The 12323-nt window shown below is 42.1% G+C and overlaps 2 protein-coding genes across 2 annotated transcripts; one reads left to right on the forward strand and one right to left on the reverse strand.

The window, feature by feature from the left end:
* Positions 1–2705: 2705 nt before the first annotated feature.
* LOC103992866 (vesicle-associated protein 1-3) lies at positions 2706–8795 on the forward strand. Its single transcript, XM_009412759.3, has 8 exons — positions 2706–3096; positions 3438–3508; positions 3576–3657; positions 3773–3888; positions 3991–4152; positions 4266–4307; positions 7156–7233; positions 8444–8795. The coding sequence occupies exons 1-8, from the start codon at positions 3045–3047 to the stop codon at positions 8552–8554; spliced, it is 714 nt and encodes a 237-aa protein (XP_009411034.2). The 5' UTR covers positions 2706–3044; the 3' UTR covers positions 8555–8795.
* Positions 8796–8970: 175 nt separating this feature from the next.
* On the reverse strand, positions 8971–11362 carry LOC135628998 (protein NRT1/ PTR FAMILY 6.3-like). Its single transcript, XM_065136075.1, has 4 exons — positions 11164–11362; positions 10838–11055; positions 10165–10760; positions 8971–9921 (listed from the first exon to the last, which is right to left on the reverse strand). Exons 1-4 carry the CDS (start codon positions 11282–11284, stop codon positions 9039–9041), a joined length of 1818 nt encoding a protein of 605 aa, XP_064992147.1. The 5' UTR covers positions 11285–11362; the 3' UTR covers positions 8971–9038.
* Between the last annotated feature and the right edge of the window lie 961 nt (positions 11363–12323).

Raw genomic sequence — 12323 nt, forward strand, 5'->3', positions numbered from 1 at the left:
GTGGGTCAGTCGTACACAGGTTGACGTGATAGACGTGCCGAGCAGTGCCTTAATACGGATTCTGACTTGGCGTGTCTTAGGGGTGGCGCTGTTTCGGGGCTCCTAAGGTCGAGTAGTGCCTTAGTATGGATTCTGACTTGGTGTGTCTTGGGGGCGACGCTATCTCGGGGCTCCCGAGGCTGAGCAGTATATTAGTATGGATTATGACCTAACGTGTCTTGGGCCAAAATATATCGTATCAATTATAATAATGTAATCAATCCTGTAATAATTTTTTAAAATTAGTTCATAAACAAAGCTGGCATTAAATGCTAAATTCTTCAACAAATCCTCATAAAGCTGCTATCTGAGAAGGCTAAATATATCCTGCTTATTCCGCACTGAAGTTGTGAGTGCAATTGTACGTTTTCTTTAACCTTCCCTAAGTACAAGAGAAAGTAAAACATTGTTCTATGGGAAATCCATAAATAAATAAAGAATCTTTAAGTCTTCTCCATTGCAAAGTTTAGTAAACTGGAATATATTAAGGTAAAACTATATGTGTTTGCAAGCAGGGATAAACCTAAGCAAGGCTTTTATGGACACAGAGCAGGATCTTGCTATCTGAAAGTTCAATAATATGAGTCCTGATATATTGATATGATTGAGGGCTTCTATCCAATTTCATTCGGTAACGTTTTATTATCAGGCCACTCTACTTAGGTCTCTCCACAATTGGAGTACCATACCCTTTTTTTTTTTTCATTACAACTCCCTTGCTATAGTAGAAATTTTGAGACTTCTTTAAAAATAATAGTGTAAGTATATATTAAAAATTAATTCATAAATAATTATCTCATATAGTTATTGATACAACATATTTTGGACCCCGAACACGTCACAGCTGACACTACATGTCAAGTCAAAATCGTATCAAGAAGTTGTTCCACATGTCCCTTCCCGAGAACTCGGGACAGTGTCGTTTGACGTTGCTCTGCACGTCTCGGGACGACGGCTGGTCAAAAGTACCGTCCCATCCCTCGAGGGTCAGCGGCTATGTTGAATTGATGCGCTACCGACCCCCATGCAATAGTATAAAACCCTTGGCCAGCCTCCGGTCAGAGGGGGAAGAGATATAAAAAAAATCCATCCCATTACTAACTTGCTCGTCGAAGGGGCCAAAGCTGGAGATCATTCGGCGAGAGCTATTTTTTATAGGCGAACGACCATCCGCGAGCAGCGAGTGTCTCAACCCAGGGGACTCCATCCATTGCACAACGGAGAGCTATTAGTCGACTTGGATCCCGACCAACGCCAACCAACACTCCTTCCCAAGGGCATGACCACCTCATCATCCAACTCACCCTATAGAAAGTTCATGACATCGACTCACAGACCTAGCCATCCTGACTCATCAGCCACATTATATTTATTTACTAACAGTTATAGTATCTTAAGTAGTTTTGATCATATTCTAAATAATTTTATCTAAGTGATCAATTTATTATCATTACGAGAATAATTTATGAATCTAATTTAAGTACGAGTGACATGAGCTAGTGAGATAGTTATGCACTTAGAAATATTTTTTTTAATTTGTTCTCTTGTTTAATATTTAATTTAAAATTTTATTTTAAAAAATATTTTTTTCAACTAATTTTTATCATTTTCTTACTCTTTTATCCCAACAATATAATGACTCTTACTTTGCGAAATTGAAAGGGAAATCAGTATATAACAAAACAAAACTGGATATGTTTTGCTATAATGAGATTAATAAGGCATTTAAAGAGAAATTTTATTTTTCTCTCTTCGAACTTATTCTCTCTATTTCTCTCCTTGCTTCTCCTCTTTAGCATCTCTAAACTTTCATAAAACCAATCCATCACCTCATTGCTCATACAAGTCATCAAACTATAAATAATAATAATAATAATAATAATAATAATAATAATAAAATACATCCACAACCTTTCAATAGTTAGCAAAGGAACACTCGAAAGGACACAGAAAAGCCAACTTCACAATCACAATCGATACAAGGAGGATTGGATTCTCTCCTTGTATACCAACACGAACAGTAGTTCATTCTTTAAGCCGCATGTTCTTGTTATAAGGTCACGTGTTTTGCACAAGCCACAAAGCTCAAGCCCAAGTTTTGTATGCATTATTCTGAAACGATTCAAAGTATCAATGCTTAAGCCTTCAGCTGCCTTGAGAAAAAGAATAAAACGAAACATCCAAAGGAGAAGAAGGAGAATCTATGCCTATATAAGCCCTAAAGAGAGTCTAAAAAATGGCCCAATCGCAGAAGGAAGTTTTCCTAAGAAGTCTGACGTTGGTAAGCTGCCTAAATAAACATTCACAGATGGAGACTGACATTTCTCCTTTCAAGTACTCGGCGGACGGAGTGTTCGTCGGAGTTAGTTTGGGCGGCTATCTGTTTAGGATTTTACTATTTATTATTTATTATTTAGAGTTCCTTCTCATTATTCATAATTTTCACAAATTAATAAGATAATATTTTAATTTTAATTTTATTATTTAATCTATTTTTCTATCATTTCTTATCGGAGTTGACCCAATTTAAATGAACCCAATCTGATGCAGGGCCAACGGTGAACGGTCCCTACCTACTTCGGATCCGGATCTTGATGATGCCCGGATCCGATCGATTAAAACGCATCGTGACCCCAGAGCGGGGCCTGCTGCTTTCATGGCGGTGCGAGGACAAGAAGAACATCCACTCATAATTATCACACACGCTAAGCGACTGAGGGGAGGGAGAGAGATCTCGACTCACCCAAACCCACCCTTTCTCCGGTCTCCTTCGCGAGAGGAGAGATCTCTATCAGTTTTTGGTGTTTCCCGAATCGCGCATCCAAGTCCGACGGGCGAGACGAGGAATACTGATCCACCGATCCAATCCCAAGCGGAGGGGGAGGAGGAGGAGGAGGAGGAGAAGAAAAGGCGAAGGGGGGAAGAAATCCTAGATCCGTTGTTTTCTCCTCGTAATTTTCTTGTAATTTGTTCTTGGAGTGGTAGATCTGAAAGAGCAAGGAGAAATGAGCGAGGGAGGGTTTCTCGACATCCAGCCGACGGAGCTCAAATTCCCTTGTAAGCGCCGCGCCCGTTCCGTAAATCTCCTTTGATCGGTATCAACGTTTTCTTTTCCCGTTTCCTTTTTTCGAGATTCTTGGTGTGACATTTGTCTTAGATTTAAGTCGCATTCAGTGTGGCAATTGTCTGTCATGTGATCCGTCCACATTGTTCTTTCAAACTTCCTCTAAGACGCGATTTTTGCGACAGATGGTATCATTGGATTTTTCGTTATTTACACAGTTATTCTAGTTTCCATTTGGTTATTTTGTTCCGTTCTGCGTTCGTCCCTTTGATTACAAAAAGCTAATATTTGTCAACGTAACCTGTTTCTTGTCCACTGGTTATGCGGTGAGAAGTCGAGTTGAAGAAGCAGAGCTCATGTTCCATGCAGCTGATTAACAAGACAGATCAATATGTTGCCTTCAAAGTAATCTCTTTTCTCATCTTTGTCATGTTATTGCTCTTCTCTCTAAAACATTTCCGTGGCATTTTAGGTTAAAACAACCAACCCGAAGAAATATTGTGTCCGCCCTAATACTGGGGTCGTCTTACCCAGGTCCACCTGTGATGTCACCGGTACACCCTTTTCCGAATTAATAAAAGCAATATCTGGATCTCATTGTGACGTCTGATAGCTGGTCATTTGCAAGTACTCATACTGAATGTGTTTCCCCATTTTTTGATGCTTCAGTCACAATGCAAGCACAAAAGGAGGCTCCACCTGACATGCAATGCAAAGACAAGTTCCTACTTCAGAGTGTTATGGCAGAAAATGGTGTGACAACCAAGGACATAACATCCGAAATGGTTGCTACCTATTTGCAGTTCATTAGTGTATCATGATATCTCTACCGTGAAATTTTCTATGTTTGATTCTGACTTGTATTGAATGTAATATGAAATTTTCAGTTCAATAAAGAACCCGGTAAGGTTGTTGATGAGTTCAAGCTGCGGGTAGTATGTGTTCCTGCTAGTCCTCCCTCACCTGTTCCTGAGGAATCAGAAGAAGGATCCTCACCAAGGTTGTCAACATTTGAAAATGGGGCCCAAAGTTTAAAAACACTTGATTCTGTAAGTAATTGTCTTAGTTAACGTCCTTAATATATCACATGGACAAATTTTTCATTTTCTTTTATGACATGTTATTCTTACTTCATTTGACATTCAATTAACAAAAATTTCAGGTATCAAGAGCTAGTGAGCCCCCAAGAGAGAAATCATCGGAGGTAACTTTTTCCCTTTATCCATCTGTTGTTGCCTAAAAATTTCATGAAATTTGCAAAGCTTTTGGAGTAATTTTTTTATGCATCTGAGTCCTCCAGATAGAACCTGCATATAACCTTCCAGAAACCTGGGTCTCTTCTTAAGTTGGTCCTCTGTGTATGCTGAGCTTCTTGCAAAGATTTCTCTGTGACTGCAGGATATTGTGTTTCACTTTTGTTTGTTCAATTGAAGTTATCCTTTATTATGATGTGATCAGTTTGAAAGTTGAAGTAGGAATGCCAATTAGTTGCTTTGGTCATGGAATCATCCTTGGTTTTTGTTTTACTCTCCTGGAGAACTAGTTTTTTAGTTTAGTCTTAGAATTTAAAACTAATAGGGTATTGACGAATCTGATGCAGTTCCATTTTTAAGAGTTCAATTTTGTTAGTGTAGCTGTATTTAAGAGTTTACGTTCATTGTTGATAAAAGGATGTTCTAATTATGTTTCTTTGGTATTCTTCTTTTTTATTATTATGTAACTTACAATTGGAGTCAATTAGTAAGAAATTTGTGAATAGAAATCTGAATACTTTTAGCTTGGCGGATTGCAGTACCAAGAATCTAATGGATAAATCCATTCTATCTCTAATTTTTGTAAATTTTCTCTTGTTTACATAGTTGTACAGAAAGAAAATGTTGCTCAACATTTTGTAAATTTTTGTTATGTATGAAAATACTGCATTGTGAAGGTTGAATGTAGGTGGAGAAAGTTAACATATGGCTCCGAGCTGATTAACATGATAAATAGCATGTGTACCATTTTCTCTTCCTTAACCCTTGCATCATCCATTTGCCTTGGAACTCGCCTTCTCAATGTACTTTCATCCTCTATTCCTATCACCAACTAGGAGTCCTAGCAGGTCTGCTAATAGTCTCAATCCAGTGGCAACTTTTGTCACATGGATCAACAATCTGACCTACTCATGAATACCCAATTACCTCAGATTGTTCCTTGATTGACTAAAGGCCTCATCCTCTATTCACTATGTGCAAACTTTAGGAGTTGTTCCTGGACAGGGTATAGCATTGTAGAAAAGGAGCAGTTATAACTAATGAGAATTATTACGTAACCGTCAAAAAGAATACACTCCTGAAAAGTAATGCCACTACAAGATAGATATAAGGGTTTGTACAGCTAGGCAAATTTCCATTAATCGTGTCGGAGCACATGGAGTTGACAATTTTTTTTTCTGAAGGAATGGGAGCTGATCATTGTTAAATTCAGCATCTTAATAGTTGAATGGTGGAAAATCTGACAGAAAAGTTTGTTAGTGTCAGGTTGATCATTTCAATTTTATGTAATCCATGATTCTTTAAGGGATGTGGAATCATATGTTCAAGAGGAGGATCTTCATGTTGCCGAATGTTGCAATGAGGTGGTCAAAAGACTCAAAGTCAAAACAATTGCCATTAGCGGTCCTTTGAGTTGATTCTCTTCCATGATGTGATATCGGGGACTACATTGTCTGATGGGTGGTAGTAGGGCAAAATTTCGGTAGTTGTAGAGTTCAAATACATTGAAAGGGCTTTAAGAGCATAGAGTAAAAATAGCAAACAGATATCTTAGGTCAATGCTGAGAAGTCAATGACAAATATTCTTAAATATGCCCTGCATCGTCTCAGTATGCGTAACTTAGTGGCCTAATTTTATAACCATGAGTTAATGCACTAATCTTGCTTCTATATCAAACATATTGAATTTCCACCAAGTTGGCGTGTGGTTGTGAAAGTCTAGTAGCTCATCAACTTGATCGACTTAGTGCTCATATCTTCTTTGATTATTATTTCTCATCAACAAAACTGTACTCTGAATTTGAACTAAAGAGCAATCTTCTCAGATGAGAAAAATAATCGGCTGTGGGTGGGTTCTTGGCACAACGAGGATTTTAATCACCAATGCATGAAGATATGAGGGAGTGAAAGATTATAGGATGATGATTGCCATCCCAGCTAAATGAACACATCTAAAAAATCATGGTGTACAGAGACAGTACTGCCGATACTCTACTGTTTTACCTATGGACCATCAATATGGGTTGTCATCAGCATATCAAATATATATTTTTTATTACTGGAGCATGCTTCACCATAGTGGTCAGGATCTACCGGTCCGATAAGATTTTGGCATGGGTGTGGTACTTGGTATTCAAGACCTTGAAATGGCACTCTTCCACCCACCGATAACTTCAAATTGTGGCTCCTTGTACATACTTTATTTGACTCATGCTCATTGAAACCTGTGCCAGGTTACTTTTTCATCAATGTTAGAGCAGGGAGATTTTGGAAGTCCAACATGTGGGCTTAGGTTAATTTTGTTCTTGTTGTGGCTAAAGGAAAGAGTTGTCATGGCTATATATAGTTGTTTGTTGATGTGTACTCTCCTTTTATTGAAGCTCGAGAGGTTATGGGTTCTTGGGCAATTTATGTGAATAAGATGTTTTGATAGCTTCATTAGTGTAGTATAGGAATGAAGAATGAATACTGAAGAAAATTTGTAGATTGCAAATGTTCTGAACCTAGCTTTCTACATGTTGTGTTTTCTTGGATTTCCTACATATCGTGGAGTATTAGAGGAACAGGCTGAATTATAGAGCTTCAGTATCTCTAAATGAACTAGGTCCAACTCATAGTAAGCACCATGATATGTGAATTGGTTTGTAGTCAGAATTGCTTTATGATAAATTTCAGTTGTACTATGGCTGGCTTTCTTTTCTGACACGCTATTCTTATTCTGAGCCTCAAGAATGAGCTTTTATTTGATTGTATTGACTAGTAACTTTTTGTTGTTCAATTATCTTTTACGATATGCAGGCGTTGGCTATGAATTCAAAATTGCCCGAAGAGAAAAATTCTGCCATTCAGCAAAATCAGAAGCTCCGACAGGAACTGGTATGCATTATACTTGCATGCACATATATGGTATTTTGCCATTCATAGCACATATAAACAGATAAATACGTTGTGAGAAATTTGAGTTTGATATACCGATAAATGTAACTTTGGTACTCTATTCTGTTACTTTTGTCGACTTATACCTTCTTATTTCTGAATTCATTATTTACACAATTCTTTTATATGAGATAATACTTCCATTAAGGAAAGTATCTATGTATTCAATTTCTTTCATTTAAAGAAGTCGCATATGTATCAGTTTTTGAAGAATATGATACTTTATTTAAATTGTATTTGAAGGATTAGGCTGCTTTAGTTTAAAATGTGTGAATATATTATTGCTGGTTACATCTTGATGGATCTCTAATATGACCATGATTCTGTACCTTGTGGCTCTAGACCTATAGAATGGTATGTGTAGATCATTTTCCAACATAGGAAATTACAAAACCAAGGAGGCTGAGCAATTTCATGTTTTATTCAGGTGCATGCAACTTGACTAAATTATGTTATCACATTTTAAATAAGTTTTCTTTTACTTAGATATTCCTTAATCTAGTGGTCATGCTTCATCTCTGGTTCTGAAAGGTGCAATTAAGAATGGCACAAGCACCATCAAAACAGTTTGGCCTAACACCTCAAGTATCTTAGTTTTCTTGCTGCCTTAGCAGTTCTGATGGCAATTCCAACCATAAGTTAGCTCAAAATTTCAATTTGATTATTTTCTTATTTTATGTTTCATTATAGGCCTAGACATTCCTGATAATATTTTAAAATCCAAGCAGAGTCATAAGCCAGTGTTTCATATTAACCTGGTAATCTTTTCTATCTATATCTGTTGGTGGATGTGGGGTAAACAAAAACCTTTACCCATAAGTATTCTGGGAGCGCAGTCACAACTTTTGCCTGCATGCAAATGCAAATTTGTGAATGACTGGTTAAGTGCTCTCAAAATATTGATTTGGAGATCTCATCAGCTAATCAATCATCTGGGAGAACTGATTGTCAAAATGAAAAAGAACAATTCAAGCAATTTTGGAGATCCCATCAATTGCAAATGTATCATGTATTGTCATATAAATTGGCCAGTATTGTGCCAGTTGTGTGATTTTTTGTTAGGAGTACCATATTGGCTGATATAAATGTGGTTTATGGTCTCAGTTTTTATCATTATACCATTGATTCCTCACCCTAATCTTAATTACAGGATCAGCTGAGAAAAGAACGCAACGGGCACTGTGGCAGCTTCAGTGTCACATTTGTAGTATTGGTGGGTCTTCTAGGTGCTCTTATTGGGTATATCATCAAGAAGTCATAGAACAGAAGACAAAAATGATGAGTCTACCACATGAGCAAGGTACCCAACTAAAATGTTATTTTTCTTCTCTTCATGTTCTTTCTCTAGCCATCATGGACTCTTGTAGTATACTCCCATTGTTGTTAACTTGTTATGAAGGGAGCTGTTTTGTGCATCTTGTTTTAGATTGAAATATCCGTACTGGTGATGGTAAGGACCTTCAGATACATAATTTTGTGAATGCTAACTTGGACTTCTTTCATAGATTCCTGCCTTGTAAGCATAGCGTAGGAAGAACACTAAAAAGGTCCCCAAACATTGACCGGTTCTGTTCTTAAAGCTTGTCATCGATCTGTTGTCAAGAGTGTTTCTAGCAGACTGGCGATAATTAGATCTATCGATATCCAAAGCAAGTGGATTAGCGGAATTAGATGGCGGAGCATAAGAAGAGTAGCGTTGGATCACTTGCAATAGCAGCTACATAAGTTTCATGCTGTAATACATCTCATGCATGGCAACACGCTTCCTCTGTCAGCTCCACCCCGGCCATGCTGTCGTCGTCCACCACCGCGCGCTGCTCCTTGTACACGTACCACTTGGCCGCTACCAGATAGAGCAACAGGTTCACGCAGCCCAGCACCGCGACTAGCCAGTAGAAGTTGTAGAGCTTGCCGCGGTTGAGGTTGTCGGTGAGCCAGCCACCGTGGCCGCTCTCCCCCGTCACCTTGTGCACCACCGACACCAGCACGGAGCTGACGAAGAAGCCCAGCGACAGTGTGCTTAGGAACAGCCCGGTGCTCATGGTCTTCATCCCCTTGGGGCACTCCCTCAAGAAGAAGTCGAGCTGGCCGATGTACGTGAAGGCCTCGCCGGACCCCACGAGGAAGAACTGCGGGACAAGCCAGAAGACGCTCACGGGGACGGTGGCACCCTTCTCCATCGACGCCGGGTTCGCTCGCGCCACCCGGAGGCGCTTGATCTCGATGAGGGCGGCGGCGACCATGGCCAGGATGGACATCACGAGGCCGACCCCCATGCGCTGCAGTGAGGTGAGACCGTGGGGGTTTCCGGTGAAGCGGCGGGTGACGGGGACGACGACGCGGTCGTAGACAGGCACGGTGAGGAGGATGGAGCCGACGAAGAAGACGGTGAGGGAGCCTGGCGGGATCCGGAATGAGCGGCCGATGCGGCGGTCCATGGTGGTGGCCTGTGACACGGAGAAGGTGGTCATCTGGGCGTACACGGTCCAGAACATGATGGTGGTGGCCCAAATGGGAAGCATCCGGATCACTATCTTCACTTCCTCCACATCCGTCAGGGTCGCGAGCTGCCACTTGGTGGGCTTCGCCGTCGAAAGGTTGACGTCGATCGCTGCCCTATCCAGGCAGCTGCAAGGATGCAAGAACGAGCAGATGACGAGTGAGGATGGGGAGAACCCAAGGACATGAATCGGTGCGACTGGTTGGTGCATGACCGCAGGGCCATCTACCCCATTTCTAGCAGTACAATATCGGATGATAGCAGGGAAATGAATGCATCTATATAAGATTCATTATGTGTAGTGATTTCATTTAATTCTCATCCTACGCCAACCCATTAATCTTCGAGTTTGATGAGGAGGAAGTGCGTACCGGAACTGCTTGGTGCGAGGCAGCCTCTGCTTTGCGCTGCTCTTCTTTGATCCCTTCTCCGCTCCCGGCGCTGCCGTCTGCTTCTCGTCGATGTCATGCAGCAGCGAAGGATCGGACGGCAACTCCAGGCCTCTCTTCCTCCACGCCGCCACCATCACGGCCGCTATCTGCGTCAGAGGGCTCCCCACCAGCTTCTTGAACCTGTACCTCCTGGTCCCGGAGAGGAAGAGGACAAGCCCCAGGCCGATGGCCGCGGCGCACAGCCCGTACCCCCACTGCCGGCCCAGGTTGTCCTGGATGTACACCAGCACCGTCACGGCGACCAGCGAGCCGAGGCTGATGAAGAAGAAGAACCAGTTGAAGAACTTCATCATCTGCACCTTCTCCCTGCGGTTGGTCTCGTCGAACTGGTCCGACCCGAACCCGGACACGCTCGATTTGAGCCCCCCGGTGCCGAGCGCCGTCAGGTAAAGCGCCAGGTAAAGCACCGCCAGCTGCGTCCCGGAGGCCTTGACGCAGCCTCCGGCGGCCAGGTCGGAGCATGCAGGCGGGCGCAGCCCCCGCACAACGGTCGAGATGGTCAGGATCGTCACTCCCTAAATCGTAATCCCGTCGAACACTTTCAATGAGCTGGTTAAATGAGTAGAGAAGAGGAGACGGTGGTGGTGCTTACCGAAGCTTGGACGGCGGCGAAGATGGCGATGGTGAGGTAGCGGCCGAGGAAGGTGTCCGCAATGAAGCCGCCGAGGAGGCAGAGCATGAAGGAGGTGCCCATGAAGTTGGTGACGGTGTTAGCGGAGACGGCAGTGCCCAGGTGCATGGTGCCCCTCAAGTACGTCACCAGGTTCACCGCGATGCCCAGCGTCGTCAACCTCTCGTTCAGCTCCACCACTTCAAGCAATTATCCCCACATCACGAATTCATGTCAGTCACAAACCACAAAGAACATGCACGAGGAGACGAACACACTCGCAATGGATTCAGAGATGGAACACATGCCTAGGATCATGGCAGCACTGGTCCAGCCGCCGCTCCGGGAACGGATTGCAGGGCGGCCCTTGTAGTCCCAGGCGTCGGACAGGATCTCTCCTGGTCCATCGGTTTCCGGCAATCCCACCATGTTTGCCTTCACAAGCACTACCAGTAGTGCAGGTAACAGACGCTGCAACTCTCCAACACGGTACGATATGAAGGAAGATGATTGCTCCTGCAAGAGGATTATAAATAAGTCAGGTAGCAGGGCATGAGAATCTAATCAGACAGTGACGTAGGCCAGTCATCGACCTACCACTGTAGATAGGAGATCTCTCTCTCTCTCTCTCTTCTCTTTTCCTTATTGCAATGGAATAGTTCTAGTACTCAGTTTCTCGAGCTCTACAAGCCTCGATCCATGCAACTTTTCTTTGGGCTCCACATGCTTGTCCTTTTGTTATGATAAACATCCATCCTGGTCATGCAGATACGCATTAACTATGCATCTGTCATGACTTGTACGACATATCAGTCTTTTATTTCGGTTGATACACGTCCATGTCTTGACAATTTAGATGTTTAACACTATATATAAATATATGCATATAGGCATCAATGAATTGATATCTAGATTTGTCTTACATAAGCCACTCAATGCAGGGTGAGCTGTCGAAGTTTACTGTGGTGATCATGTCAATTGGGACGATCAATTTGGGCGTGTAGGACCACCAAAAGAGAAGAAGTCTAAGTTGAGAGACACTTTGGCCATTGATATCTGCTGCTCTTTACCTTCGTCGCCGTTCATATGGGATGTGAAGCAACGCTACAATGCTGAGCTCTACAGTGGCTATCAATGACCAAAGGTGCAGATCTATTAATGGAGTAGTGCCTTTGTTGAGAGGGAAGGGAACTGTCCACTCTTCTTCAAGATGTGTTTCCTTAGGGATGACGGCATGGGCGATGCTCTGCCATCCAACAGTTGTGCGGCTGTGGAGAAGCTATTCCTGCACTACTTTAGTTTGATCCCTCCGCTGATAAAAAAGACTTCATGCTTCACATCAACCCAATTACAACATCATCATCAAGCTATTGGGTTTTTTCTTTTCACACACTCAACCTATGCATGGAACTGCAGTTCAGGAGTCGTCTTCCCCCCCTTCTCTCTCTCTCTCTCTCTCAAACAGGTG

This window comes from Musa acuminata, chromosome BXJ3-1 (assembly GCF_036884655.1).
Source record: "Musa acuminata AAA Group cultivar baxijiao chromosome BXJ3-1, Cavendish_Baxijiao_AAA, whole genome shotgun sequence".
NCBI classification, from domain to species: Eukaryota; Viridiplantae; Streptophyta; class Magnoliopsida; order Zingiberales; family Musaceae; genus Musa; species Musa acuminata.

Excerpts from the sequence above, each read along its gene's own strand:
- LOC135628998 (XM_065136075.1), bottom strand. The coding sequence starts at position 11,284 with ATGGTGGGATTGCCGGAAACCGATGGACCAGGAGAGATCCTGTCCGAC. Across the intron at positions 11,056-11,163 it reads CAGTGCTGCCATGATCCTAG|TGGTGGAGCTGAACGAGAGG; the intron begins GCATGTGTTCCA and ends AATTGCTTGAAG. Across the intron at positions 9,922-10,164 it reads CCTCGCACCAAGCAGTTCCG|CTGCCTGGATAGGGCAGCGA; the intron begins GTACGCACTTCC and ends GCATCCTTGCAG.
- LOC103992866 (XM_009412759.3), top strand. The coding sequence starts at position 3,045 with ATGAGCGAGGGAGGGTTTCTCGACATCCAGCCGACGGAGCTCAAATTC. Across the intron at positions 4,153-4,265 it reads GTTTAAAAACACTTGATTCT|GTATCAAGAGCTAGTGAGCC; the intron begins GTAAGTAATTGT and ends CAAAAATTTCAG. Across the intron at positions 4,308-7,155 it reads CAAGAGAGAAATCATCGGAG|GCGTTGGCTATGAATTCAAA; the intron begins GTAACTTTTTCC and ends TACGATATGCAG.